This window comes from Sinocyclocheilus anshuiensis, unplaced genomic scaffold, assembly GCF_001515605.1.
Source record: "Sinocyclocheilus anshuiensis isolate Anshui unplaced genomic scaffold, SAMN03320099.WGS_v1.1 scaffold944, whole genome shotgun sequence".
NCBI lineage: Eukaryota > Metazoa > Chordata > Actinopteri > Cypriniformes > Cyprinidae > Sinocyclocheilus > Sinocyclocheilus anshuiensis.
The window spans coordinates 2,358,780-2,384,970 of NW_015549559.1; the positions used below are offsets into that span (position 1 = coordinate 2,358,780).

The 26,191-nt window shown below is 38.0% G+C and overlaps 2 protein-coding genes across 2 annotated transcripts in view; one reads left to right on the top strand and one right to left on the bottom strand.

Moving 5' to 3' along the window:
- LOC107657082 (asc-type amino acid transporter 1-like) overlaps positions 1-3,990 on the bottom strand; it is a 15,405-nt gene extending 11,415 nt beyond the window's left edge. The window contains exons 1-3 of the mRNA XM_016445091.1: positions 3,686-3,990; positions 994-1,198; positions 509-660 (exon numbers count right to left, since the gene is read on the bottom strand). Coding sequence (XP_016300577.1) covers positions 509-660; positions 994-1,198; positions 3,686-3,833 — 505 coding nt within the window. The 5' untranslated portion in view covers positions 3,834-3,990. The remainder of the gene's footprint in view (positions 1-508; positions 661-993; positions 1,199-3,685) is intronic.
- Positions 3,991-12,572: 8,582 nt separating this feature from the next.
- LOC107657133 (rhophilin-2-like) overlaps positions 12,573-26,191 on the top strand; it is a 34,639-nt gene continuing 21,020 nt past the window's right edge. The window contains exons 1-3 of the mRNA XM_016445153.1: positions 12,573-12,812; positions 18,914-19,029; positions 24,009-24,137. Coding sequence (XP_016300639.1) covers positions 12,744-12,812; positions 18,914-19,029; positions 24,009-24,137 — 314 coding nt within the window. The 5' untranslated portion in view covers positions 12,573-12,743. The remainder of the gene's footprint in view (positions 12,813-18,913; positions 19,030-24,008; positions 24,138-26,191) is intronic.

A 26,191-nucleotide genomic window follows, 5' to 3' on the forward strand; every position in this document is an offset into this window, starting at 1 on the left:
ACGATTTTGAAGTTGGAGGAGAAAATGAGATGGGAGTTTTTAGACCTACCCTAACTGTTTCGAACGGGACTGCACGGAGTACGCATGCGCATTGCAGTGCTACACAAGACAAGCGTTTGAGGTTAAAAAGTATATAATATTTATTCTTTTTTTAGAAAATGACGATCGTTTCGCTAGATAAGACCCTTATTCCTCATCTGGGATCGTGTAGAACGCTTTGAAGCTGCACTGAAACTGCAATTTGGACCTTCCACCCAGTGAACCCCACTGAAGTCCACTATATAGAGAAAAACCCTGGAATGTTTTCCTCAAAAACCTTAATTTCTTTTCGACTGAAGAAAGACAGACATGAACATCTTGGATGACATGGGGGTGAGAAAATTATGAGGAAATTTTAATTCAGAAGTGAACTAATCCTTTAAGCGGCCACAAGACAGCAGTACCAAATCAGAGCTGACCTGCTAAAGTAGAAGATTGCCTTATTACTAATGGTGTGTGCTTTACTCACTGACGCAGGCGGTTGAGAGAAGCCGGGTGGCGATGAATGGGGGCAGGCAGTTAGGGAAGGCAGGCTGCAGCACATAGTTGGAGAAGGTGAGCGCAATCACAGCCAGAGTCGTTGGGTACATAATCAACACAGCACTCCACAGCAACAAGAACCTGTGAAAACACAAACAAATGGCCATCTTTATCATCACCAATACAAAACAAACACTGAATTCCGAGTAGTGTTAGTGTTGCATCTGAGCGAGCAAGTGAACACATGTGAATCTCCCTGAGAAGTTCCCTTGTGTGCTTCACACACAAACTGAGACAACCACATTGACATTTAGGCATTTGGCAAACACTTTCATCCAAAACAATTCATACTGCATCTGTTCATGCATTTCCTGGGAATCGCTCCAATGACCTTGGCATTGTTAGTCCCATGCTCTGCTGTTTGAGCTAAATGAACACTGAGTGTACCACTCTGGAGGGCAACAACAGACCTACCCCACCAGTCCCCCGAAGATCTCAGTTACGTATGAGTAGTCTCCACCTGATTTGGGAATGGTGACGCCCAACTCGGCATAGCAAAGAGATCCCAAGGCACAGATCCCTCCTCCTAGAACCCACACGATGAGTGAGAACCCCACACTGCCTGCATGATCTAGAACCCCCTTTGGAGAAATGAAGATCCCTGAGCCAATGATGTTGCCTGAGAAAACAAGAGAAACAGCAATGGGTTGTTTAGTATATATTGTTCATATAATCTAAAATAAATTACATTACTGGACTGAATTATGAGGCATTCACCTCAGGACATGATTGGTTTTCTGTATCAGAAATGAATAGACATAAAAAATCTTATTGCCAATTGTACTAAGTGCATGGGAATATTTAAGTGAGATTTCGATTATGCTGTCTGTCTCATGCTTTTATATCAGTTTCTTACTTGAAATGTCTTTTTAAAAAATATTTGTAAAAATCTGCAATCTTGTGGTTTTTTTTCAGTGCAAGACAGTGTGTCCTAAAAGAACTGTCCTTGCAGCTGTCAAAACGCGGCTGCACATTCCAGGCAAACGGACACGATAAATAAGATCAGCAATGTTAGAGTCAACATCAGTTGCGAAATCGAGATGAGAGTCCAGTATCCAGTAAAAGGTAAATGTTCTGCTTCATGGCATATACATCTTAGGCAAACCACCCTGAGCATGTGTAGTACCTGAATTATTATGCCTCAGCAAACTTAAACAAAAGAGTTTCAATTATATGAGGCTCAGCCACAGTTATGGGCCGAAGCATTATGTAATCCTTTTGAGTTCTCTCTTTGTCTGCGGGTGTTCGCATGAATTTGGTAGTATTGTGAGTGGATGTGAATGTTTGCTCCCAGCACCTCAGAACTGCATAAAGGATAAGGTAATGAAGTTGACAAGACAGAACCCAGCGCATCTCAAAAAATTCAGTCAAATGAGGCTCAAAGTTCCTGAATGAAGTTCATGGGGTCACACTACACCACACTTGACTCTGACTGGTCGTACAACTCACAACATAACAAAACAATGTCCACGTGGCTGATTAACAAAAGTATTAACTCCCCCTTGTGCCAGTTCCAAAATTTACAGTGCTGTCACTGGGATTTCAAAACCTTGTCAACTTTAAGTACATGCTGTCTAAATAAAAAGTGTTCCTTTCATGTCATTTGCTGTCATTAAATTGCAGTGTATATCATCATGATTTCAGGCCATTGGTTACCCTGCTCTCTAGATATGGGTATTGGCATCAGCTATTGACAAACTCATTTCAGTCAACCACTAGTCCACTAGTTTAATTAATTAAAGATGTGATGGGGTAAATGAGGTTTCATTGTGTCCACATTACTTAAAGAAGTATTAAAAAGAAGACAAGAAACTCCATTGGCGAAGAATTGTGTAAAGTAACTGATAAAATTTGTCATTGACCTTGAGTAATATCAGGAGGACATTCTAGAACAGAGAAACTTTCCCATGGTCAGAAGGTAAACAAGTCACCAGTTAAATTTCAGCAGTTATTTTGCCTCTAGGAAATCCTTCACAAGGATGAATCTGCAATTCTATACTCTATATTTAAAGGTTCTTGTCAGATTCATGTCAAACATTTAAAGTGGTGAAGGGCTGTGAACAAAATTGTGTCAGCCTTACTATCTATAAAGCCACAAAACCATAAACATAACTGAAATCTACAGATGCACCTGTATGTTAATGTTCCACAGGAAAATCATAACCAAAAACCTTAATTTTGTTTATACAAAACCTCAAAGAGAAAGACTAGTTATACTTCACATAAAAATAAAGACATATATATCATCATCAATACAGTGACTATACATACACACAAGAGGATTATTCATTGGATGGACGTGCCCAGCACACTAATGATAAAAAGGTGGTTTAAAGTCTGTTTTACTTATGTTTAATTTTGACGATGCTGTACAGTACCTAAGAAAATTTGCATTTGAATTGTGATGTATCTTCCTGTCCAAAGCTCATTTAATCTTACACCATGATTTACTGACTACAATGAACACGTTCATCTTGCAGTGTTGATAATCCTACAGATACATGACATAGACTACACGAGACATATGCGTTTGCATCTAAAGCAGCAATACGATCTTAAATACTTAAAAGAAAGTCTACACTTCCGCCTACTTTAATTCTATATTTCCACTGCAGTGTTTAGCAATGGAGTCTTGTATGGTGGGTTTGTTCGGGGCACGTGAAGGACACCGTGTAGTGGGTTGCGGCCACGTAAGCGTGGAGTTGAGTTTCAGCCCGATTCTCTTCCTCAATGATGCAATCCGCGCTCTGATGAACAGAGTCTGATGGAGAACTGTAAGTAGCGGCATGGCATGAGACGCTCTTCTCTACGGAAACCAAGCAATGCTGTTTGTCTTCACTTGGAAAGCTGGACTGTTGTCCTAACAAAGTAAGACAGCCGTACAGTGTGACGATATAAGTTTGGACACGAGTTTTGAGACCTAGCTTTTTAATACTTTATTTTTCACCACAAACACTCGACATTTAGAGCGAGCGCATTTCAGAGAGCAGATGTGGACAGATATCATTAAAGAGAAGGAATATGAAAGAGTGAGGGCAGAAGATTGAGATAAAAAGCTGAAAGAGAAGAGCGCACGCGTTATACTGAATACAAGGAAACATCTCACCTATAATTATGGCGCACGCGCTCAGGAGACCAATTTCTTTTTTAAGAGTCACTCTGTCCTTAGATCCACTTTGGTTTCCTCCGGAATCTAACATCTTCTGTTGCTCCATTTTCGCGCGGTTTCTCCGGTTCGTTTCGGTTCCATCCATTCGTGCGGCTGTTCAAGAAAACTGCATCTGTATCCGCGCCCGGTCTCATATAGCGAGTTGATGCAGGGCTCCAGGCGCTCACGCATGCGCAGAGCTCCTGCTGTCTGCCTCCATAAAGATCAACAGGTTGTGCTGTTACCTGCACCAGGCGCGAGCAAAGAGCGGGACGCCTGTGGCATTGCAGCACCTCAAAATCATAGCGTTTATGAATGCTGGCATTGACAGTCAAGTTGTGTTGGAGTTGAGTGTGGGTTATCAGGAACGGTTGGAAAAAGAGTGGTATTGTAGGTTTAGAAGTTCTTGGAGCTTAATTGTATCAATACTTTTGTGTTGACTGCCTGTATGTGGGTCTGAGTGTAGTTCACATATAACTGTGGCATTGCAGCACCTCAAAATCACAGCGTTTATGAATGCTGGCATTGACAGTCAAGCTGTGTTGGAGTTGAGTGTGGGTTATCAGGAACGGTTGGAAAAAGAGTGGTATTGTAGGTTTAGAAGAAGTTCTTGGAGCTTAATTGTATCAATACTTTTGTGTTGACTGCCTGTATGTGGGTCTGAGTGTAGTTCACATATAACGTTTTTATTTTCTTGTTTAATTCAGCTAAACAAAATTCCACCATTTTAATTAATACCATTTTGATATCACTAATTCAAAATTATCCTGCGATGTAACATGCAATTTTATATTCCATGTATTCTCAGTATTAATAATTAGCTACTACATCTACAATAGTTATAGAAATAGTATACAACCAAAAATTATATTTTACATTACAGTTTTTTACAATCATTTTTGCACTAATAACACATGTCATTTTTCAAAACTCTAGACACATAATTCACAACCGGTGATTAAAATGCACATTTTTCAAAACACTTAACACTTTTTCCCAATTGCTTGGAAACAATACACATGAACCAAAGATCTTTTGTTCATTTAACTAAAATCACTGTTCAAAATGACACAACTTCACATCAAAGTTTTACTATTTCAAAAAGCATCTCACACATTACATCTGAATTGAGTGTCTATTCATTTCATTACAATGATCTAACTATCAGTTATCACAACTGCTCAAAATGCTAAAACTGTTGCATTACTCTTAAAGCATAATTTGTATGGAAAATTATGAACAATACTAAATGTTTAGATTATGAAATTGAAGCAACTGAGGACTGAGTATGATCAGGTAGGATCAGTTTCAAGATGCCTGTTGTTAGGAGAGAAAAAAAATTCTATATCATTGTTACAGTAATAAGCCTATAGCACATCAAATCACAACCCACTGCTAAAACTACTTGAAATTTCATGTCATTGTGTTAATGTAGGCTACTAACCTGTGTCATGCTTTCACACACACACACACACACACACACACACAGACAGACAGACAGACAGACAGTTCTTTCATTATATCCTGTAATTGGAATGACTCAAGTAGTATTACACGTTGTGTTAAACCTTTAGTTGACAGTGCCACCCACTGTTTCCGCTCTTTGGGGTTTTGATGTGGTTTTATGGGTGTTAGGAGGAGTGATCTCAAATTTACATTGTTTCGATATATGTATCCATGTGTGTGTGTTCATGTTTTTACTGAAGTGGTGTGATATGACAATGTGGACTTTCAATATGGACGCTGTTTAAATTAAATAAAAATTTGCATAAACATCATTGTGAACTGTCTTGAGACAGTTGAGAGCATGAAATCAAAGTGCTCAAAAAGATCAAGCACTGGTTTAAGTGGTTTGGATTAAGACAAGACTTGAAAATGGTGCAGGAATTAAAAAAAAACGCATTCTAGTTAAATTGGGTTATTAGGAAAGCCTGGTTACCTTTAATTACATTTAGAGATGTGGACACACTAACCTGAATGTATGTTTTTTTTATGATCTTAAAAACCTGTTGATGAAGGTTTAAATGTTTAAAATGTTTTTGTATGGATTTTATTTAAATGGGTACTTTTAAGAGACCAAAATATAAGATGTATATTCATCATATTTTTGCTCAGGGATTGATTTTAATGACTAGGCCTATATGTATATAAATTTCCCCCACAAACAGTGCAGAAATATATATATATATATATATATATATATAGTTTTTCTGCACTGTTTGTGGGGAAAATTTGTGCAAAATATTTCAGTATGAAGAAATGATTAAACACATGAAAATTTAAAAAATGAGCCAAACATTTATTATGTGAAAACACAATGTGTAGGGTTTGTAGAACAGTGCATGTAAAATTGTCTATGTGAAATTCTGTGAAAATTCTGTGAAGAAGAAGAAGAAATATTCATCATCAAACTCTCTTCACTTCTCTAGACCTGATTTGATACAATCATGCCTTTCTTTGTGAGTGAGTGGAAAACAAAAGAAATCCCAAAAGATCCTGTTTTTTTGGATGTGGCCCTCTGGTGACTGAGTGTGTAAAGTGATACTGACTGTTATGGGGTACAATGACACCTGAACAACCAATTATTCTCTTTAGATGGAGCTTGTAACTGATCTGCTTGTACATGTTGAGATCTTTTGTAAAATGAATGTGCTGATGATATCTTATTATTTATTACTCTTTTGGTAAACGAATAGTGTCAAAATTAAATTATTTCATCCCTCTAATTAAATAAATTAGAGAGATAAATCTGAAATGAAAGATGAAATAAAGAGTAAAATCAATAATTATTTTTATAATATATTGATAATGTAATGACAGAAACAAGAAAACAACGCTGAGAACTATTATGTGAACTGTAAACTTTGGATATTTCAGAAAATGAGTGAAGACTAAGAGTAGTTAAAAAAAATAGGAAATTAAGAGGGTTTTATAGGCCTGAAATGCAAACCAGTGTAAGGTGAACATGAGGAGAAAGAAAACACAGGACACTGTGTGTGTGATGGAGAGGACATATCACAGCATTTGAAGACACTCTCATTCTGAATTACTAACTCTTGGGAGCTGTGAGGACGGAAGCTCCGACCCATATATACAGTGGTCTTTGCTCTCTCCTTCAGGTTTAATTAAACCTATAGAGCTTATAGTCATTTAAATATTTGGAAAAAATTAAATATAATAATAAACATATTACATCATATAAGACTCTAGAGACTGTAAAAACCTCATAGTATCACCAGAAGAGCAACCATTTGGACATACAGAGTGGAAACCTTTATTCTACCGTCATGGAAAATTTTATCAGGCGTCTAAACCGAATAGCTGTATCTCCAGATATGGTTCACTATGTGAGTCCATGGATGGAGAGGAAAAAAAAAACAATGCATTTTTCCCTCTTGACATTTCCATCCTCTTAGCAGTTTTAAGTGAATATACAGGGGCTGTTTTAATGGTTGAGACACTTCCTGAACTCTAATAGTCTAGATTGCCAGTACAGAATGCATCTGTGTTTGGGAGACTGGTGGACCCAACGATTCTGTCATCAATCACTTTGTCTAATGTTCAATGTAGCTGGTGTGACACACAAACACTCTCTCCCATACATGCTCACTTCCATACACATGGACACACATGCGCGCGCGCACACACACACACACACACATTAATTATACAATCACAACTTTCTATGCCAATCCCCTTCATCCCCCATTCTCACAAACACACACACACAAACAATTTTTTTTTCTTAACAGACCAAATAGGAATCCTTGAAATTTTACTCAGATCATTTCACTGCCTCGAATGGTCTGCCATTATGGATCACAAAACATAATTTGTCCAGTGAGCAGCTAAAGTTCTTGGGGTGAGGTCTATGGCTGCATAGCAACTAAACTCTGCACCAGCCATGAGCGCTTCTCTGTTTCCACTGATCTGAGGTCAGTTTAACATGACATTTCTCACTCTCAGCCCATTCAGAGCAGGAAAAGCACTGCCTCACACTCAGCTTTGTGCCTAGCCGAATAGAGGAGAGAAATGAGCGGAAACCTGTTGTTGTAAAAGTCATTCAGGCCCAGAGGAGGAACTCCTCTCTCTAAAAGTAGTCCGGCCTCCCTTACAATAAGTTGACAGATCGTCACTCTCACTCACAAACACTTTTTGACTGATTATTTATGGGTAAATATTGTCATATTTGCTTACGCTTCGTATTAACATAGTTTTACATTTTACTGCACATTCACATTTTAGTATTTATTATTATTATTATTATTTACTTGGGCGGCATGCCTGATTAATGTTATTTTAATGGGAAATGTTCATCTGAATTCTTGAGTGGGCGATTCCTGTGATTCTTGAGTCTTTTGTACGCTTTTTGCTCCATCTAGTGGTGTACTTTATTAGAATGGAAAGAACCGCACATCTGACTCTCAGTAGGCCTGGAGCTAGACTTGGTGGAATGTTCCACATTACAAAGTCTAAAGTAACAAAAAACATCTGCCAGGCTCACACTATCAGCAGCATTAAACAAAGATGTTCATGTAATAGATCTCAGAGTGGAGAACGCAGGCCTGAAGATCATAGTGAAGGTCTGTGGTGAGGCCATTTTCAGTCATTAACCAGTCATGGCTCTCCCATTAATCACAATTTTGATTACCCAGAGTGGTTTTAATGCAAGAAAAATATGAACAACAGCATTTCAAATTAAACTGCAAAATCTAGTTTATGTTTCTTCAGTGTTTTATTACTGTAAGCATTCTTTTATCCATTTTATTTTTTTATGGTTACAGTTTTTCATGCATAAAAAGCACATACTACAGTGTTGGCAGGAAGCATATTTTATTGATGTGGTTACCTGAGCAGCAGAGTGCTCTGTAAAGGAAACCTGAGATCCGTGATGAAATAGTTTTTTTAAATGAGGGCATACCGACATGGCCAAAACTGTTTGTCAATGTTACATTTAATCAAAACAATGGTATCATAAATTGTGCTTCTTCAGCTCATATACAGAGGTTTTCCTGCATTGAAAATATTTTGGCGGCTGCATTAGTTTAAGAGTGTGGAAATGCAATTGCTTTTCATTAAGGATCTGTAAAAATCATGCCACAGTGAAAAGCAATGATGTCATTATTACTTATCTGTCTATATATGTACTGTATATATTATCTACTGTATATAAGGGATCTTATCTATCACTTATCTTGTATCTACACTTTGACATGTAATCTGCTCAAATACATTGGAATTCAATCTTCAATGTAATGCTGTGCACTGTCAACTTTAAGTATGAGAACATTAACAAAGCCCAATAACTTTTAGTGCATAGAAATGCACATACAAAGAGGTCATATTTTTCTTGTACTATCTTATTCAAAGATGCTATGACAGAAGAAGGAAACAAAACTTTTCTCTCAATCGAACAGTAATACTTTTGCAAGCATTCGGCAGGAACTGTTTAAATTATTTTATTTTCATTCTTCACTTTCATTTCAAAACTTTCATTCTTTTGTAGAAGCCCTGTCTAAATCATTTAATTTTGTTTGTACAAAACAAAAGTTTATGTAGAAGCCCTGTGGTGTGAGTTGTGGCAGATTTAACTGATCTGTTAAAGTGCATCTTTCATCTCTTTCAGGGACTTTCTAAAACTGTTAAATCCAATTACGCATTCTCCTGGATTGGAGGAGGTCTTAAAAAAAAATATAGAAAACATTTGACAAGTTAAATTAATTTGTAATTCATATACAGTTAAGATCAGAATTATTGAAAAATATGAACAAAGAAGATTGTGAAATAAATCAGATTTTTCATTCAAAAAAGACGTCAGTTTGACGGCAAAAAAATGGTCAAATATGCAAATTAAACTGATGTCAAAAACTTGACGTGACATTTATTTGATGTAAATTGATCAAACATATTGGCCTACATATACTGTACATTAAACCAATTTCAGTGTGGGATTAACTTCCTACTTTTGCCCAATTACCACTGGAAGAAATTGTGCCTCTCCTCTTCAGTTCACACCTGGGATGGCCATGGCAGGACCTTGATTTTGTGTTTGTTTTGGATCATTGTCCTGATGAAAGATCCAACCACAGCCCCATTATAAGATTTCTAACAGAGGCAGTCAGGTTTTGATTTTTTATCTCTTGGTATTTGATAGAACAACAAGATGTCCAGGACCTCCGGCAAAAAAATAGGCCCATAACATTAAAGATCAAGCAGTATATTTAACCACAGACATATCCCTGTGTATCCCTTTAAACCCATGTTGTGTGTGCCATAAAGCTCTCTTTTAGTTTCATCTAGCAGGACCCCGTCCCAGTAGTGTCTGGCAACTGAATATGCTGGAATCTAGTGTAGCATTAGTTCTGGAAGGTCACGTTAGTCAAGCTTGCATCAGCTGACTCTCAGCTGATCCCCATCTACCTATGGGAATACGACACCTATCTAAGCATTCATATATAAGGTCCCTCAGTATTATCAGCAGTTTTCGCGTTGCTCAATAGCTAATTACCCTCCTCCATCCCCAACTCCTCCTCTGTCAGTCGGGATTCAGCCTTCTGATTCTCCTTTGAATCAGACTAATTCTAAAATGTGTACATAACATTATTGAACTTTAACGATATCTGCAATACATTTATGTTGGTTCTGTTCCGTTTACCCTGGGGGGGGTATTGCTGTTCTCTCTGCTCTCATCCATGCTAGGCTGCATGGATGCGCAGGGAGTTCTTGCCCAGAACAGAACCATACCGCCAATCCAAACTGTATGCTAATTGTCAATCATCTTTAACGATAGTGGTCCTGACAGAAGTTTGTTTTTTCTTGAAACTGGAGAATTTTTCTTGAAACCCTCTGAAAACAACCTGTGGTGATGACACCAAGACTCAACTAATTTCTGTAATTTTCCAGCTGTGATTCTTGGAGAGTAAAAATATCCTCATCACCTTGCATTAGGACGATGTCCCCTTCCAGGCAGATTCATAACTTCTCCATTTGATTGGAAAATCATAATTATTGCCCTGATGGTGGAAATGGTAATTTTCAATGCTTTAGCTATTTTTATATAGCCACTTTCTATTTTGTGAAGCTCAACAATCTTTTGCTGCACATCAGAACTATATTCTTTGGTTTTACTCATTGTGATGAATGATTAAGGGAATTTGGCCTTTACTCCTGAAACAGGAAGTCATGGTTGGACAATTTCATGTCTGTAGTCACCCTGGTGTACTAATATATGTCAATATGAATGGGAATATACTTCTTAGATATTTTATTCATAAGAGTTTCTAGGGGTGCTAATAATTGTGGCTAACGTATTGGAGAAAAACAGTTACTTCATAATGTGATTTCACACCCACTTTTAATTGTTATACTGTAATGAAAGGCTAGAATTTTTTGAATGAAAGATTAAAAGGATAAACAATTTGCAAAAAGTTAAATTCAAGAACTTTAGGCACGCTGAGCACCTTTTAATAATCCTGAATATTGATCATGTAGGATATTCAATGAAGTGCTTAACTTGCGAGGTGTAGTGCGTCAAAGTGTAGAATGCAATGTATTTGAGCTGATTTCATTTTGCCATGAATTACACAAATAATTTCTAAAAGCAAATAAAATAAAGAATTATATACACCTATATTTTTTGGAAGCGATATTCAAAATGCATTTCACTCAAATATCTGAAAGAGTGCTCCCTTGGTTTGAATGGGCATGGTGCCTCTGGAAAGGTTTTTGGAACTTTTGGGGACAACAATTCTAGAAGAAACAAAAACAGCCTTCAGTATGAGTAAATAAGATTCATATGTGGGCTACAGTGTTGTGTGAGAACAGTTACAGCAGCTTTTGACCTTGAATCACTGGCCCCAGTGTTAATACGCTGTCTGACAGCATTGATCCATTTGGCAAAAAGGGCAACATGGCTAACATGAACTCTGAGTGTTTGCTTGTGTGTCAGTATGTTATGAGAAATTGTGCTTATTCTCTAGGCTGAAAGGGCAAGAACAAAAATAAACACCCAGACATTATTAGTGGCTGTGGGATCAGAGAGAAAATCACAGCTGTAACAGCTGAGCACAGCCCAGAAAAAGTAATAATCCCAGGCTGAAGAAAAACAAAATCACCTCAGACCTTATTTCCTCAAAGCTCTAAAGTATGTAGTATGTACAATTACGTCCCCAAAACATAAGACTGTGTTTGTTTGTGTTAGAGAGTGTCTAGCACACTGAAACTATTCCATAAGCAGGTATGATTTAGGCCAAACGTGACCAACACGTTTCAGTGAATACAACATCTACAATCTAAACATTAGAGGGCGCTTTTACTTTACATTATTGTCACTTGCTGCGTTGCCTAAATACAGAATCAGAATCAAATATAAAAACAAGAAGACACAGATTAAAATAAATAAATGAATTATAATAAATGAAGTATTATAATTTTGTGTGCGTGTGTAATACAACTATACAAATAACGTATTCACAAGAGACAAAATAGAATATGTATAAAAAATCTATATACAGATACATAGATTCAATGTCCTATTTACATAATGTCTCCTTGCAGAAGCAAAGTGCTAATTTATTCTTTCCAAGTCAACTTTTTTTTTTGCTACAGGCATATTTGACAAATCAGAAATTAGAGTTTTTTCAAGAAGGCACGTGTGGGTCTGTAATTTGAAAACTATCCGTCTAGTTAAAAAGTCACCAATGTCTGAGCTAAAAATAACGTTGAAGTTGAGCCTTTATAAGCCAGTCGAATCGGGGGCGTGGCCATTGCGCAGGTAATACCAGACAGACTCCGCCCACTGGGGGGCAGCTCCGCTGTCGTGACGCATCCGGAGGGGGGCGGACGGGGAAGTGCAGCGCAAATAGCGAATGCTGAAAGTGATTAGGAGAGTTTGCACAACAGTGAACCAACAACAGACGTCTGAGACTTGAGTGCCTTAGAGACACACACCTATTGAGCTGCAGGAACGACTTCTGCTTTCTGAATTTCATCGAGGCAATCGGTTGAGAATTCAGAAATGACGGACGCTCTTATTCCCAATGATTGCAAGAGCAACGGACCGGTGGAGAATGGCTACTTTAAAAAGGTAAGAGTGACTCGGAATTTAATTTCTGTTTCTCTCGATGGTTCGGGAGTTGACGATCAATTCATCGGGACTTTTTATTAGTCACTGTCTATATGGTTTAGCTAGTAGGCTACTGTTTTGAAAAGACACGAGCTGTAAGACGTAAAGTGTTGACAAGTGAAGGACTCTGCTCTGATGCCCCCAAACAATGCCAAGCGAAAAAGCACATTTTCTTGTATACCTTCTCATCTGAAGTTTCCTGCTGCTTTATGTATTTATGCATTTATTTATTTATTCACCCTGTTAAACCATCTTCGTTTGGCTTCTTAATATTTACTTAATATTTTTAATATCAATGTCCCTTACAAAAATATCATGGTTGGTTGAGTAACCCTAGTTTCCGACAAAAATGACTCCAGATATTGTTAATACAAGCACAACTGTAATAGCTTGTGATTAAAAGTAAAGGTGCAACTAACTATAATTTTAATAACAGATTAATCTGTCGATCATTTCTTTGATTGATTGGACGAGGAATCGAACAGTTATTAATTATTTTAAAAAATAATAATTTAAAATTAAAATATAAATAATTGTAAACAATTATTTACAGATTTGTTATTCTACACCCTGCCCAGTCAGTGTTGTCCTCGAAATAATGCAGTGCAATTGGAAGGCAATGTAAATAAAGGTAGCAAATGTATCTACTGTATGTAGACTATGTGCTGTTAAACATTATGTGCAAAAAGGGGTTAAACTTCAAAACCAATTGTTTACCGTTTGAAAGTAGTTCAAATAACAAAACATTAAAATCACTAAAATAAAAATAATAATAAACAAAAGCACAGACTAAATGTTAAATGGTACGGAGTAGGAGGAACACATTACACATTAGAAAAATTGATATGTTTGCTAGAATTATTGCATTGCTATCTTTTGCTGAGCAATCATTGTGTTTTGGTGAAAACTGTGGTTACTGTGGTGAATTATTTGAAAGGAATTGTGTACCTTACTCAGAAAGTTGTTTCTGGTATTTGCTTATCTTTTATTTTGATTGATTTCAGCTTTATTTTGATTGATTTCTTTATATTCAGATTCTGCAGCGGTCATGGTGAAAATGGCTCAGTGTGTTTGTAAATTAATGTTTGTTTTTTTTTCTCTTCTCAGTACAGTCCACCCTGAAGTGTGTGTGACTGAAACTGACTGAAGTGTGTGCATGTGTATGGGTATACTTTGGAAGAGTAACTTGCGACAGGTTTCTGGCATTTATCCTGGGTCTTTTATCCTCAGGATTTTTTTTTGTTAGTGTGAATGAAGACTCAAGAGGCCCATTGTCTTTGTTGAGCTCACTTCTCTGTGTCAAGAGTATCTGTTGGGCTTGGTTGTTTAGTGCTTCTTATTCTTATGTTTGATATCAAACTGGACCAGCACAGTGATCAGTTCCTACAGTTTCTCTTGAAACGTTTTTCTGAAGGCCCCTTGTATGCAAAACATAGAGTGAAACAGAAAAATGAACCACAGACTGGGTTTTCTGAGTTAATGTGGGCAAAAATGGTTGTGTTACAGCATGGATGGTCGGATTTTAGAGGAAAGGCATTTTGTTTAGTCTGCTGCTGGAAGTGGTCGTGTTTGTTTCGTATATTTCCTGTGTCTCCGTTTCATTTGTTACATTAATTCTTTGAAAATGAGCCGCTTGCAGCGAGAAGGTTTCAGGCCCGTTACCAGGTGGGGGCTGGTTCAGAGTGGTGATGTGGTTTTGGTCCAGTTCCGCCTGAGCTGATCCTGCTTGGGCTACGGGGCTTGGAGAAACTGAATCGCAGATTCGGCATGTTTTTCCAGTTTTCTTCCTATTAACGTTGCATCTGCCCAGTGAAAGTGCTTGGCAAACCACAAACATTAATGAAACACAGATGCTCCAATTTCTTGTCCCAGCACAGGCAGGAGAAGCTGTTCCGAGCTTTACGATTAGTATAACATGGCTTCTGAACATCTCACAGCATTACGCAGATTGAGTAAAGTGATCAAATAGCAACCAACAACCTCGAAGAACCAAGAAACAGTGTGTCTTAACAAAAATGAATCATTCATCAGAATGAAATACGCTTTCTGTTGCATAACTCTTTAATGGGTGTTTACTGAAGCCCAACTTCATTACCCCAATGCAGAGACAGAGCAGTTAGTCACATTTAGAGGCACATTTAGATGTCCTATGGCTGAAAATAGAAATAAACATTTGTTACTGTGGTCTTGTATTTGTTTATTTATAACAGTTGCATAATGTTGGAATACTTATACATCTTAATTGATGCCCTGTTTTCTGTCTCATCTGTGCCCTGGTTTGATTAGGACCTTGTTTCTGCTCTGACTGCATTGTTAGTCAGGTGTAATTGTATGATTGTGACTGTGGAATGCAGTTGTGCTGGCAGCTCTTTGGTTCTGCTCGGCTAAACATCAGCCTGGTCAGTGTTCTAGAATGTGCAGAGGTCATGTTGGATGCTTTTGATAACCACTATTGCATGTATTGAGACAGCCCATGTTTACCCCTCAGCAGGCTATGGTTTTAATCTTGTTTCAGATTGCTACTCTCACACTCAGTCCAGTTGTTAACAAAAGTGACTACCAAATTATATAATTTAGGTGACGTGCTTACATTTTTCTAGGCATTTTCAGTTCAAGCTGTATTGTGTGAGCAAAACCGCACTGGGCAGCTTGTTGTCTGTCATCATGTTATTCAATACGAGAGGAACTCTGCACTGCACATGTTCGTGTCTCAAGTGTGGGTGTTTTTTTTTCATGAGGGGTTCTGGTAACTCATAGAGATGGAGATATGAGCTGTGTGTCATCTGAAACTTTTAGATATAGTTGCTGCCTGTCTTCTACCAGAGATGTTCTCACCTGCACCTACAAATGAAGTATTTCAACACCACAGTACAGTAATTAGGATTTGATAGATAAACCTTGATTGTAGTTGTTATTAAATGTTTAGTCAAATAAGACTCATTTACTTCAGTCATTGTCACTGGACTTCTAGATGTTATTAAAGGGGTGATATTATGCTATTTTAAAGATCATTCTTTTGTGTATTTGGTGTAACAGAATATGTTGACATGCTTTAATGTTCAAAAAACACATTATTTTTCAAATACTGTACATTATTGTAGGTCCTCTATGCCCCGCCTCTCTCAAACGCTTCGTTTTCTACAAAGTCCCTCCTTCCGACAAGTGCAGTCTGCTCTGATTGGCCAGCTACGCCCCTTACCATAATCGCGAGCTTCAGCTTTCAAAATAAATGTAAAGACAGAGCCCGAAAGGGGAACAGAGTCGCGTGACAGACACAGTGATGAAGCTGGTATGTGTTTGTGATGTGACCTCTCTCTCTCTCGCGCTCTCTCTCTCGCGCGCTCTCTCGCGCGCTCTCTCTCGCGCTCTCTCTCTCTTTCTCTCTCTCACTTTCTCGCTCTCTCTCACTCTCGCTCTCTTTTTCTCTCGCTCTCTCTCTCTCTCTCTTTCGCTCTCTCTCTCTCTCTCGCTCTCTCTCTCTCTCTCTCTCTCTCTCTCTCTCTCTCTCTCTCTCTCTCTCTCTCTCTCTCTCTCTCTCTCTCTCTCTCTCTCTCTCTCTCTCTCTCTCTCTCTCTCTCTCTCTCTCTCTCTCTCTCTCTCTCTCTCTCTCTCTCTCTCTCTCTCTCTCTCTCTCTCTCTCTCTCTCTCTCTCTCTCTCTCTCTCTCTCTCTCTCTCTCTCTCTCTTCTTTCTTTGCGTGTACATTTGGGCGGCATTATGCAAATATTTCCACATAGTGAGGTAGATATGTGGGGGCGTGTTAGAACGAGCCGTTTTAGGGGGGTGTGGCAGAGTCTTAACTTTGATAAAGTATATCTCTTTGGTTTTGAGACTTTAGTCTTTGCAACTTCAGGGATCTTATCTATGCACAATCAGCTTGTAACACTCCAAAGAGAAAGGAAAACTTGAAATCGCATCATATGACCCCTTTAACAGCTGTCTCACAAATACAAAATGGGATTGACTTTGGTTATGTGTGCATACAGAGTGTATTCGAACTGCTACTGTAAGCTGCTGCATGAACATCACACCTGTTAGTGCAATCACATTAGCAAAATTTGGGCTAATGTTCATGATCAGAAAAGGTCCATTGTCCATTCTTAATAGTATAGCAATGCATGAAGCACCATTTACCCAGAGGTCAATTCAAACCAAGCTGCTTTTGTTGACCAACATGGGAAATTTGTGGGAGCAACTTGAACCCGATGCAGAATTTTTCAATTTCTCTTGAAATTCCTGATCGCACAGATTCCTATTGAAATGACTGGATTTTAAACTTGCAATTTGTGAAAAATGTTACCACACATTTAGTACACTTGTCAATCCTAAACATTAACTGTGTGAACGAAGTCAGTAGCTACACATTAAAGGGGTCATATGACATTGCTAAAAATAACATTTTTTGTGTATTTGGTGTAATGAAATGTGTTTATGCGGTTTAAGGTTAAAAAAACACATTATTTTCCACATACTGTACATTATTGTTTCTCCTCTATGCCCCGCCTTTCTGAAACGCGTCGATTTTTACAAAGCTCATCGGTCTGAAAAGCGAGGTGTGCTCTGATTGGCCAGCTATCCAGTGCGTTGTGATTGGCGTAAACATAAAACCATGTCTGCATTTGTGATCAGAGAAACGACAAACAACAAGCGCTACTCTTTACTGCTTAAAACTCGTGTTTGAATCATCCGTGGCAAATTCTTTAAATATAAAAACTTACTTACAGTCTGTGAGTCAGAACAGAGTAGTAGTCTACTCTCCCAGGAAACAGTACTCCATAAAATGCGCTGGACACATCTGAATATTTGGGTTAAACTGTTCTGGAACAGTGTTGTAAATACAACTTAACCACTGATTTCTAGTCGTGTCCTCTTTTGGAAGGCCAAACAAAGTAGTTTCACTTTCACAACGAAACACAGCGTCACACACTGCGGGTTTGAGTGAGGAACGGCCGGCGGATTCGACAAAGGAGCGAATCGGGCTTGCGGCAACCACATGTGACGACCCCGGGCTGGACTCCGCTTCGTCCACGGTGAAAGCCGATCTGGGGATCCACAGCGCGAAGTTGATGTATTTTTTCAGCGACCAGCACGGATCAGCTCTAGGCATGACGAAGCGGATATCGTCCTCAATTTTGGAAGGCCAAACAAAGGTTTTTCGCTTTCACAACGAAACACACAGCGCCTTCACGACATGGCGGTTGCGGCAACAACAATACTACAGCGAGAATAAAAGTTACGCCTTCTTTCTTTGCGTGAACATTTGGGCGGCGTTATGCAAATCTTCCCACATCGTGACGTAGATATGTGGGGGCGTGTTAGAACGAGCCGTTTTAGGTAGGCGTGGTTGACTCTTGACTTTTATAAAGAATAACTTTTTGGATTTGAGACTTTAGTCTTTTCAACTTTACAGATTTTCTTTATGCACCAAGAGCTTGTAACACTCCAAAGAGAAAGGAAAAATTGAAATTGCAGCATATGACCCCTTTAAGCAGCAAATTACAGTAAAATTGCCAGTTTGACTTTCCCTAAATACACCAAATTTGCTGTTCACACAAGGAACAAACAGTATCTAAGAATCGAGAAATCAGTTGTTGAGAACTTGAGTTATTAGGACTGAATTATTATAAAATAGACATTTAGACACTTCCACCCTTCAAAGCTGGTGCTCTTTGCTCTGTGCTCAGTCATAGCAGTACGTTTTCACTGTAGAATCTTATGGAATGTTTGTCAAGATAAGAGCAGTAAGAGGTTTGCTATTTTAACCATTCTAGATTGATACCAGCCTCCTATAAATCAGACCTGCTCCCTCAGCTATCAAATTTATGACATACTCTCTCTATAGGTGTGTCTGGGAGGCAAATTGATCTCGTTACGTCATGTACTGGGTAAGCCACACCTTACAAACATAAGGTGTATGTGTCGGCTGGCATGTGCTTGTGTGTTTATCATTAATAGGCACAATGTAATGCAGTTGTGCTTTATAAGAATGTTCACACTCACAGCATTTATAAAACAGGCAAAATTGTTTATTTCTTTCTCTTTCTCCTTCTCTTTCTCTGACAGGGATGTAATCCATTTGCTCAGACAGGCCGCAGTAAGCTGCAGAATAAAAGAGCACGTCTCAACCAGCAAATCATCAAGCAGATGAGGATGAGAGCTGGAGCAGAGAACCTTCTCAGGTAAGTCAAGCACTTTTATGTGTGGACACAAACACAAGGGTAAATGCTCATTCATCACCCTTACCTCGCTTGTTAGCCTACGGGGACATGTGTGGATATGCACACAAATGCAGGAAATCTTTCCCCCCCAAAAAACAGTGTTTTTTTTTAAAGAAGGTTCCATAGTCTTTCACTGATAGTTTATCTTTGGTTACATAATAGCATCTGTCTAGAAGTATCTGGCACTGGACCGCAGAGCACTGACTCTTTCGGGTGAATCACTGCCCTGTTTTTGAGGAATCCTCTGCTCTTTGTGCAGTGAGGTTTCAGTCAGATGTCTTGCTTCTAACTTGTCGTCAAAGTATTTCTCTTTTTGTGTGTGTGAGTGTGTGCAGAAGCAAATATTTCTGGAGCTCATCTGTAATCTGATCTGGCAGTCAGTTGTGCCTTTAGCATTTTTACCTTTAGATTTGGAGTTGATGATAGACACAGTAACATTGTGACTTTGTTAAAGCTGATTACTAAAGAGACTGGGAATTGCTATATATGAGATTTTCATTTTTCAGACCTTATACCTGTGAAGCCCATAGAGTCTTTGCTAGGACATTGAAACCTGAAACCATAATATCTTAAACTCAAATATAAACTTTCTTTGCTTAGAAACATTTAACACGCAAGTCATTTTCGAACATTTTAGCAGCCAGCTGTCAACTGTGAAACGCTGGCACTGATTTGAATGGTAACCACCGGTCAGTCATGCATGCTACTATAGCTGATCCAGACGAGAGAGGAAAACTGTGTCTTGACTAAAAAACATGCAAAGTATAATGCAAATATTTTTTAGTGTCACCTTTCTGGTGTCCTGTAGCACGTCAAGGGGAAGAAGGTTTTCGTACAAATTAGACATAAAAAATGATAAATTATATTCACAGAATGTTAAATGCCTTTCTAAAATGAATCATTTCGAATTTGAAATTTGAATCATTGTTAATAATGATATATCGGTCTATAAACAGGCTGCATGTTTTCTGTTGTATCAGTTTGTAACTAGCAATGTGTTTTGAGTAGTGATTCAAATTCTTGGCCAAAACTCAAATCCAAAACCAAAAATGGTGATTTTAATATAGCCTTTTTTTAAAATGAATAATACAATACATATACAGTGGGTACGGAAAGTATTCAGACCCCCTTAAATTTTTCACTCTTTGTTATATTGCAGCCATTTGCTAAAATCATTTAAGTTAATTTTTTTTCCTCATTAATGTACACACAGCTATTTCTAAGTGAGTACACTCACTTCCTTCAATTGGCATTCAATTGACTTAATGACAAAATAGACTAATTATACCCCAACAGTATAATTATGCATGTGTCAGTGTTGATCAGTGTAATTTTTTTTTGCGCACACTGCTATGATGTACAGTAAACAGAATGCCATTACCTCAAAATAACTCTCACATTGTTTATTTAGATTAACATACACTACCATCTTTAATAATTTAATAAAGTCTCTTATGCTCACTAAGACTGCATTTATTTGATCAGAAATGTAATGAAACCTTTAATATTTTGAAATGCTGTTACAATTTAAAATAAGTGTTTTCTATTTTGATGTAATTTACTTCTGTGATGGCAAAGCTGAATTTTCAGCAGCCATTACTCCAGTTTTCAGTGTCACATTATTGTTTAGAAATCATTCTAATATGCTGATTTGATGTTCAAGAAACATGTATTATTATCAATGTTGAAAACAGTTGGGCGCTTATGGAACAGCAGCGATACAGCGTTTCCTTGGTTACCGCTGTAAACAGCAGCGCTGCACTTATAAATACATATGGAGGCAAGATGAAAAGAAAATACCATCTAACTTTTCTGAAGATAGTCGGTTCCCCTCAGAGACAAAGATACATTAATATAAACCCCCACTCTCAATTTTATTGTGATTCATTTAGTAGTTCACTTCCAGAATGAAAATTCTGTCATCATTTACTCACCCTCCACTTGTTCCAAACCTGTATGAGTTTCTTTCTTCTGTTGAACACAAAAGAAGATATTTTGAAAAATGTTTGTATCCGAACAGTTGATGGCACCATTGACTTCCATAGTATTTTTTTTCCTACTTTGGAAGTCAATGGTGCCCATCAAACTTCTTTTGTGTTCAACTCAGAAAGTGAACTACTCCTTTAACATCTCAACTGACTTGAATCGTCATATATTTTTATCGATTTTCAGCCGGCTTGGTGTGCATCATTATATCACTACTGTAAATGTTGATGCAAATTGTGTCAAGAAAATGTAATGTTCTGTTTTAAAGGACAAGGAAGCTCTGATTGTACTTTGGTTTGTAGGACATAATTTGCCTGATTTGTAACTGGCCAGTGCTATCAGACTTATATAAATGAAACATAAGCCGACATGAAACATTGCGATCTAATCAGCAAACACCCACATTCATACCTGTGCAGACATTCAGAATGGACGGGTACTTGTGAAGTTTACAGAACAGCTGTTGCATCTTGTTGTGAAACCCCCTGCTTATACATTACCTCTCTCAAAAGTTGCCAGTGTTTTTCCCTTTACGATGAGCACACACTGTAACATTGGACAAACCAGTCACCATGGGGATGTTAAGTGTGTCTGTTGTCTCCATGGTTTTGAAGGACACGCCTGCTGGGTTGGTTCTTGGAGCGAAGCATGTGATTGGCATTGACGTCAAAGTGGCTTTAAATCTTATTAGAACAATAACATTTGGACAAGCTCTTTTCAATTAGAAACCATAAGCGAGTCTCCTTTCTTTTCCTCTCTGTGGGTTAATGATATGTTTGGGCTGTACCCTATGTTTGTTGAGTTATTGTCATCTGGCATTGGCTGCAGTTTGGATGGATATTGTGAGTTGGCTGACTGAAACCTGGTAGAAAACAAGGCTGGATCCAAGCTGATACAAGGGTTTGGAGATTTTAATTACAAAGGAATGCTTCTAAAGTTAATGAAATTCCCACTAGTCAGCAGGTGACAGTGAGGTCATTGCAGTGCTAGGATGTGTTTGCAAATGGCCCTGAGGTCTTCTGTCAGCCTGTTTAACACGTCCACGCAGACACGCACGCAGACTCTTAAAAACATGTCAGCAGAAGCAGTTAAAATTCAGCTTTTTGAGAGGGGATGGCAGTGCGTCTCTCACACGTGCACGCAAACACTGCCTGAGGATCTCTCTGTCGATAGTTCAGTGAAACACTCTAATTGCCTCTGTGTTTAATGTGTGATTCAGATCTAAAGAAGGCCTGGTCTGTATTGTAATGATATACATGAGTTAGGTTCATAGCCCTTCATTAGAGCAGGATGTCTGAGTGTTTTTGGTTACCTGAGCTCATTCATTTTGGGATGGGGTGGGGGTGGATGCTTGCTCAATCTCTTTACCTTCCACTCATAGCTGTTCTCTCTTCAGAGCTGATCTGGAATGTTCCTTCATTCATGGGTCTCAGAGGATTGTGGTTCATGGAAGAAAGGATAGCCACATAATAGATCAATTGTTAGGTAGTCGTCTGCTTTTATTAACCTCCCTCCCCCCACATGTTTACCATAATTTTTCTTTCTTTCTCTCTGTCTGTCTTTCTCTCAGATCTTAAGTGGCTGTAGTCCACATTCTTGTGTGTGTGTGTGTGTGTGTGTTTGTTTGAGTGAGCTCACAGGCCCGACCGGTTTCACAGACTGCTGATTTTGTGGGGTCCCGCCCTGCCAACGTGACTCTGAGTTGGTGTACAGAATAATACTTTATACACCTCATGAGGTCTTTAAAAAAATTCTGACCCCTTCTGCTGTTGAAACTGCACCACTTACTCTATTACATAGAAAATGTGAAAAGCAGAGAGAGGTGCAAGTAATCTTCCATTCCCAGTTGACATTTCCATGTGCTTCCATCAGTGAGAGATGTGTTAGGTATTCAACAAAGAACAAACATGACTCATTAAAGTAATATTTACTTTAAAATTAAAGAACATCCTGATCTGCATTATGTCATAGGCCTCGGGACTCGCTAAAATAAATCATGTCATTACATGTAACAGATGGAATCAGCAATATTCCTCTGTATCTTAACATTATCTTACTATTTATTTTTGTTTGTTTGTTTCTAATAGTTTTTACACTTTGCTATGTTTTTCATCATCAATAACAATATTGTTAACACTGTTAACAATATAATAATAAGTTTCTTTATTACTTAATTTTAATTTCACCTTTTTGTTTGCTCTCCATCAATTCTGTCTTTTATTATTATTATGAAGCAGGTCATCCTCAAGCTTGTTACATTTAGTTCTGATATTTTATCTGGTTTTATGTAGAGTACTTTTTGTAATGCTTTTTCATTGTAAGGCACTTTGAGCTGAATTTTTGTTTGAAGCTATTACAGCGCTATACAAATAAAATTGTTAATAATAATAATTAATAGTAATAAATACTGTATGTGATTAGTATATAATTACATATTTTATTATATAATAAAGGATTCTTTAGGATTCTCTCTTTTCCCCTCAGGTGAGTATGTTTGAGAACCACTAGGCATGTATGTGATTAAAATAGGAGACAGTGATTAACAGTTTGGCACAAGTGTGACGTTGCCTGTTTGAATAAGAGGTCAAAAGTCTCTGGTCCAACCTGACCTGCTCACCTTCATTTCGCTTCCTCCCATTGTCCAGAGTTTAGAATAGCAGGGTCACTATGCAAATGTTCCTCTGTGACTCTATAAGGTTTTGCATTTTATTGACTGTAGTTAGGCATATTTCTCTTTTATGTTTAGTAAGTGTTGTATCAGGATTGTGCAGTTGAATTCTAAAGTCTTTTCTTCGACAAATGTGGCTGTACTACCCACTCTCCACTTATATCATGTGCTTGGGAGCACACAAAATAACAAAGACTCCCGTCTTATCAGCCTCTTCCTTCTGTACTGTAGATTTTGAGGAGTTGCATATGACCTTCGATTATCCTCTCTCTTTCTCTCTTTCAAGGGCGACGTCCAATAATAAGGTTCGGGAGCAGGTGGTGCTGGAGTTGAGTTATGTCAACTCAGATCTGCAGCTTCTTATGGAGCAGCTGGAAGGTCTCAACAGCTCTGTGGACGTTTATCAGAACGTACAGTAAGTACATGCAGCACTGATTATGATGAAGAAAGTTACAGTGAGAACATTCTTAAGTCAGATTAAGATCCATTCTAGAGACAGAATGCACAGTTACTGCTCTTAATCGTAATCTTAATCACACATGCCCAGTTCCTCTGGACACATGGATCCTCCCTGAGGTATTACAGTAATGTAAGAGGTGTGTACAGAACGACATAAGAGCAGCTGAACTCTCTGCTCACTGCCCTGCAATATCACATTTTCTGTACTGACCTCTGGATATTTAAATATGGATAATAAGTGTTAAACAGAACAGAGAGGACCACATGGTTATTAGTAGTTAGAAGTGTAATCAAACGGACCAAAATATTTCATTGATAATGAGGATGTGTAATATTTTGTGAATGATAGGTGTTTGAATTTGGTGGAAATCAGCAAAGCTTTTTTGAAATTTCTGTGGCTACATATTCCACGTAGGCTGATTATTATTATTATTATTATTATTATTATTATTATTATTACTATAGGACAGTCTCCTCTACTTTTGCTACCCATGCTTTTCTTTATTAAAAACACTGAACAGCCCACTCCTTATACTTCTCCTGTGAACTTGCCTTAAGTTTAAAGAGAAGACAAGAAATGGGCTCATTGGTCAATCAGTTTCTTTCTACATTAATTCCCAATAGAACGAGACTCTGTTCCACATAACTGATCAGACGGGTTTATGAGGAGGTGGTTTGACAGGTTGAGATCGTTCTTTCATACATGTTTCCCCCTCACGTGTCAGAAGAGGATGCAAGAGTGTTTTCCTTTTCATTTTAATTCTGTTTCTGTTGCTTTTTCCACGGTATCACAATTATAGCATGTATGACAAATTCTCTTACTGCCATCAAATTCTCTTCTGTCAGTTACTTGTTAACAATGTCTTGGCTAAAAATGGTCATACCTTAAAACAGATAGCAGTAGAGAGAGAAATGCATGTCGTCTATATTCAAGGATGTTCAAGGACGTTCAAACCCTACAGCCAAAATTAAAGGATTTTTCATTCAGCGTGATTTGTCATGCTGTCTATATTTTGTGTTCAGATTGTAGACCTTGAGTGTGTTTCCTTGGTTACGGTTGGATTCTTGTCCTCTTTAAATCCTCTCTAAGCCCTCTTTTGCCTCTCAGGCCGCTGCGAGTGAGAGTGTGTATGCACGTATGCACCCTTGAGTGTCTTTGGCATGCTTCACTGTCTGCACGAGAACAGGCGTCTTTCTCCGCTCTAAGAAAGCTCAGCCATATTTTCAGCTCAGACCCTGCTTAACTAATCTGTGCTGGCCTAGTTTTTTTCAGTATTAGCTTCATAACCTGTTGAGGCTTACAGCCTCAGGTTTGTTCCTCTGGGCCAAGCACTAATGAAAGAGTGTTTATCCTCTGTGCCTGGAGGGTTCATAGTAAACCAGAAAAACCTCCTGCAGACATTTGCACCTGATTCTGAACTGCTGACCTACATCCTTAATTACAACTCACCGTAAAGCTGTAAACATGAGAGACAATCACTCACTTTCATGTCGTTCCAAACTTGAATGACTTTCTTTCTTCTGCGGAACACAAAAAAAAAGATATTTTGAAGAATGTTTTAACTGTTTTTGTCCATACACTCTAAAAATTTTCAAATCAACTTTCAAATCAAAGCTAAATAAAAATAAAAGATTATTGGAGTATGTTTTACAAGAAAATACTATTTCAGTGTTTCTACTTCAAAATTTCACATTCAATGTGTTATTTTCCCTTTCTTTTAAACAATTTTAACTAATTACAAAGTAAATCAATGTGTAATGAAAGTCAGTGGGGTTCAAAACAATACTACATCCCCTTGCATGGTCAAATAACAAAATATGTTATTGGAAAAACATCTCATTTTTATTTTTGGGTGAACTGTCCCATTTGGCAGAACCATAGTTTGTTTATTTATATTTTTTTATAGAAGAATTTAGCTCTCTTAGTCTATATGATGTTCTGTAATATATGTGACCCTGGAGCACAAAACCAGTCTTAAGTTGCTGGGGTATATTTGTAGCAATAGCTAA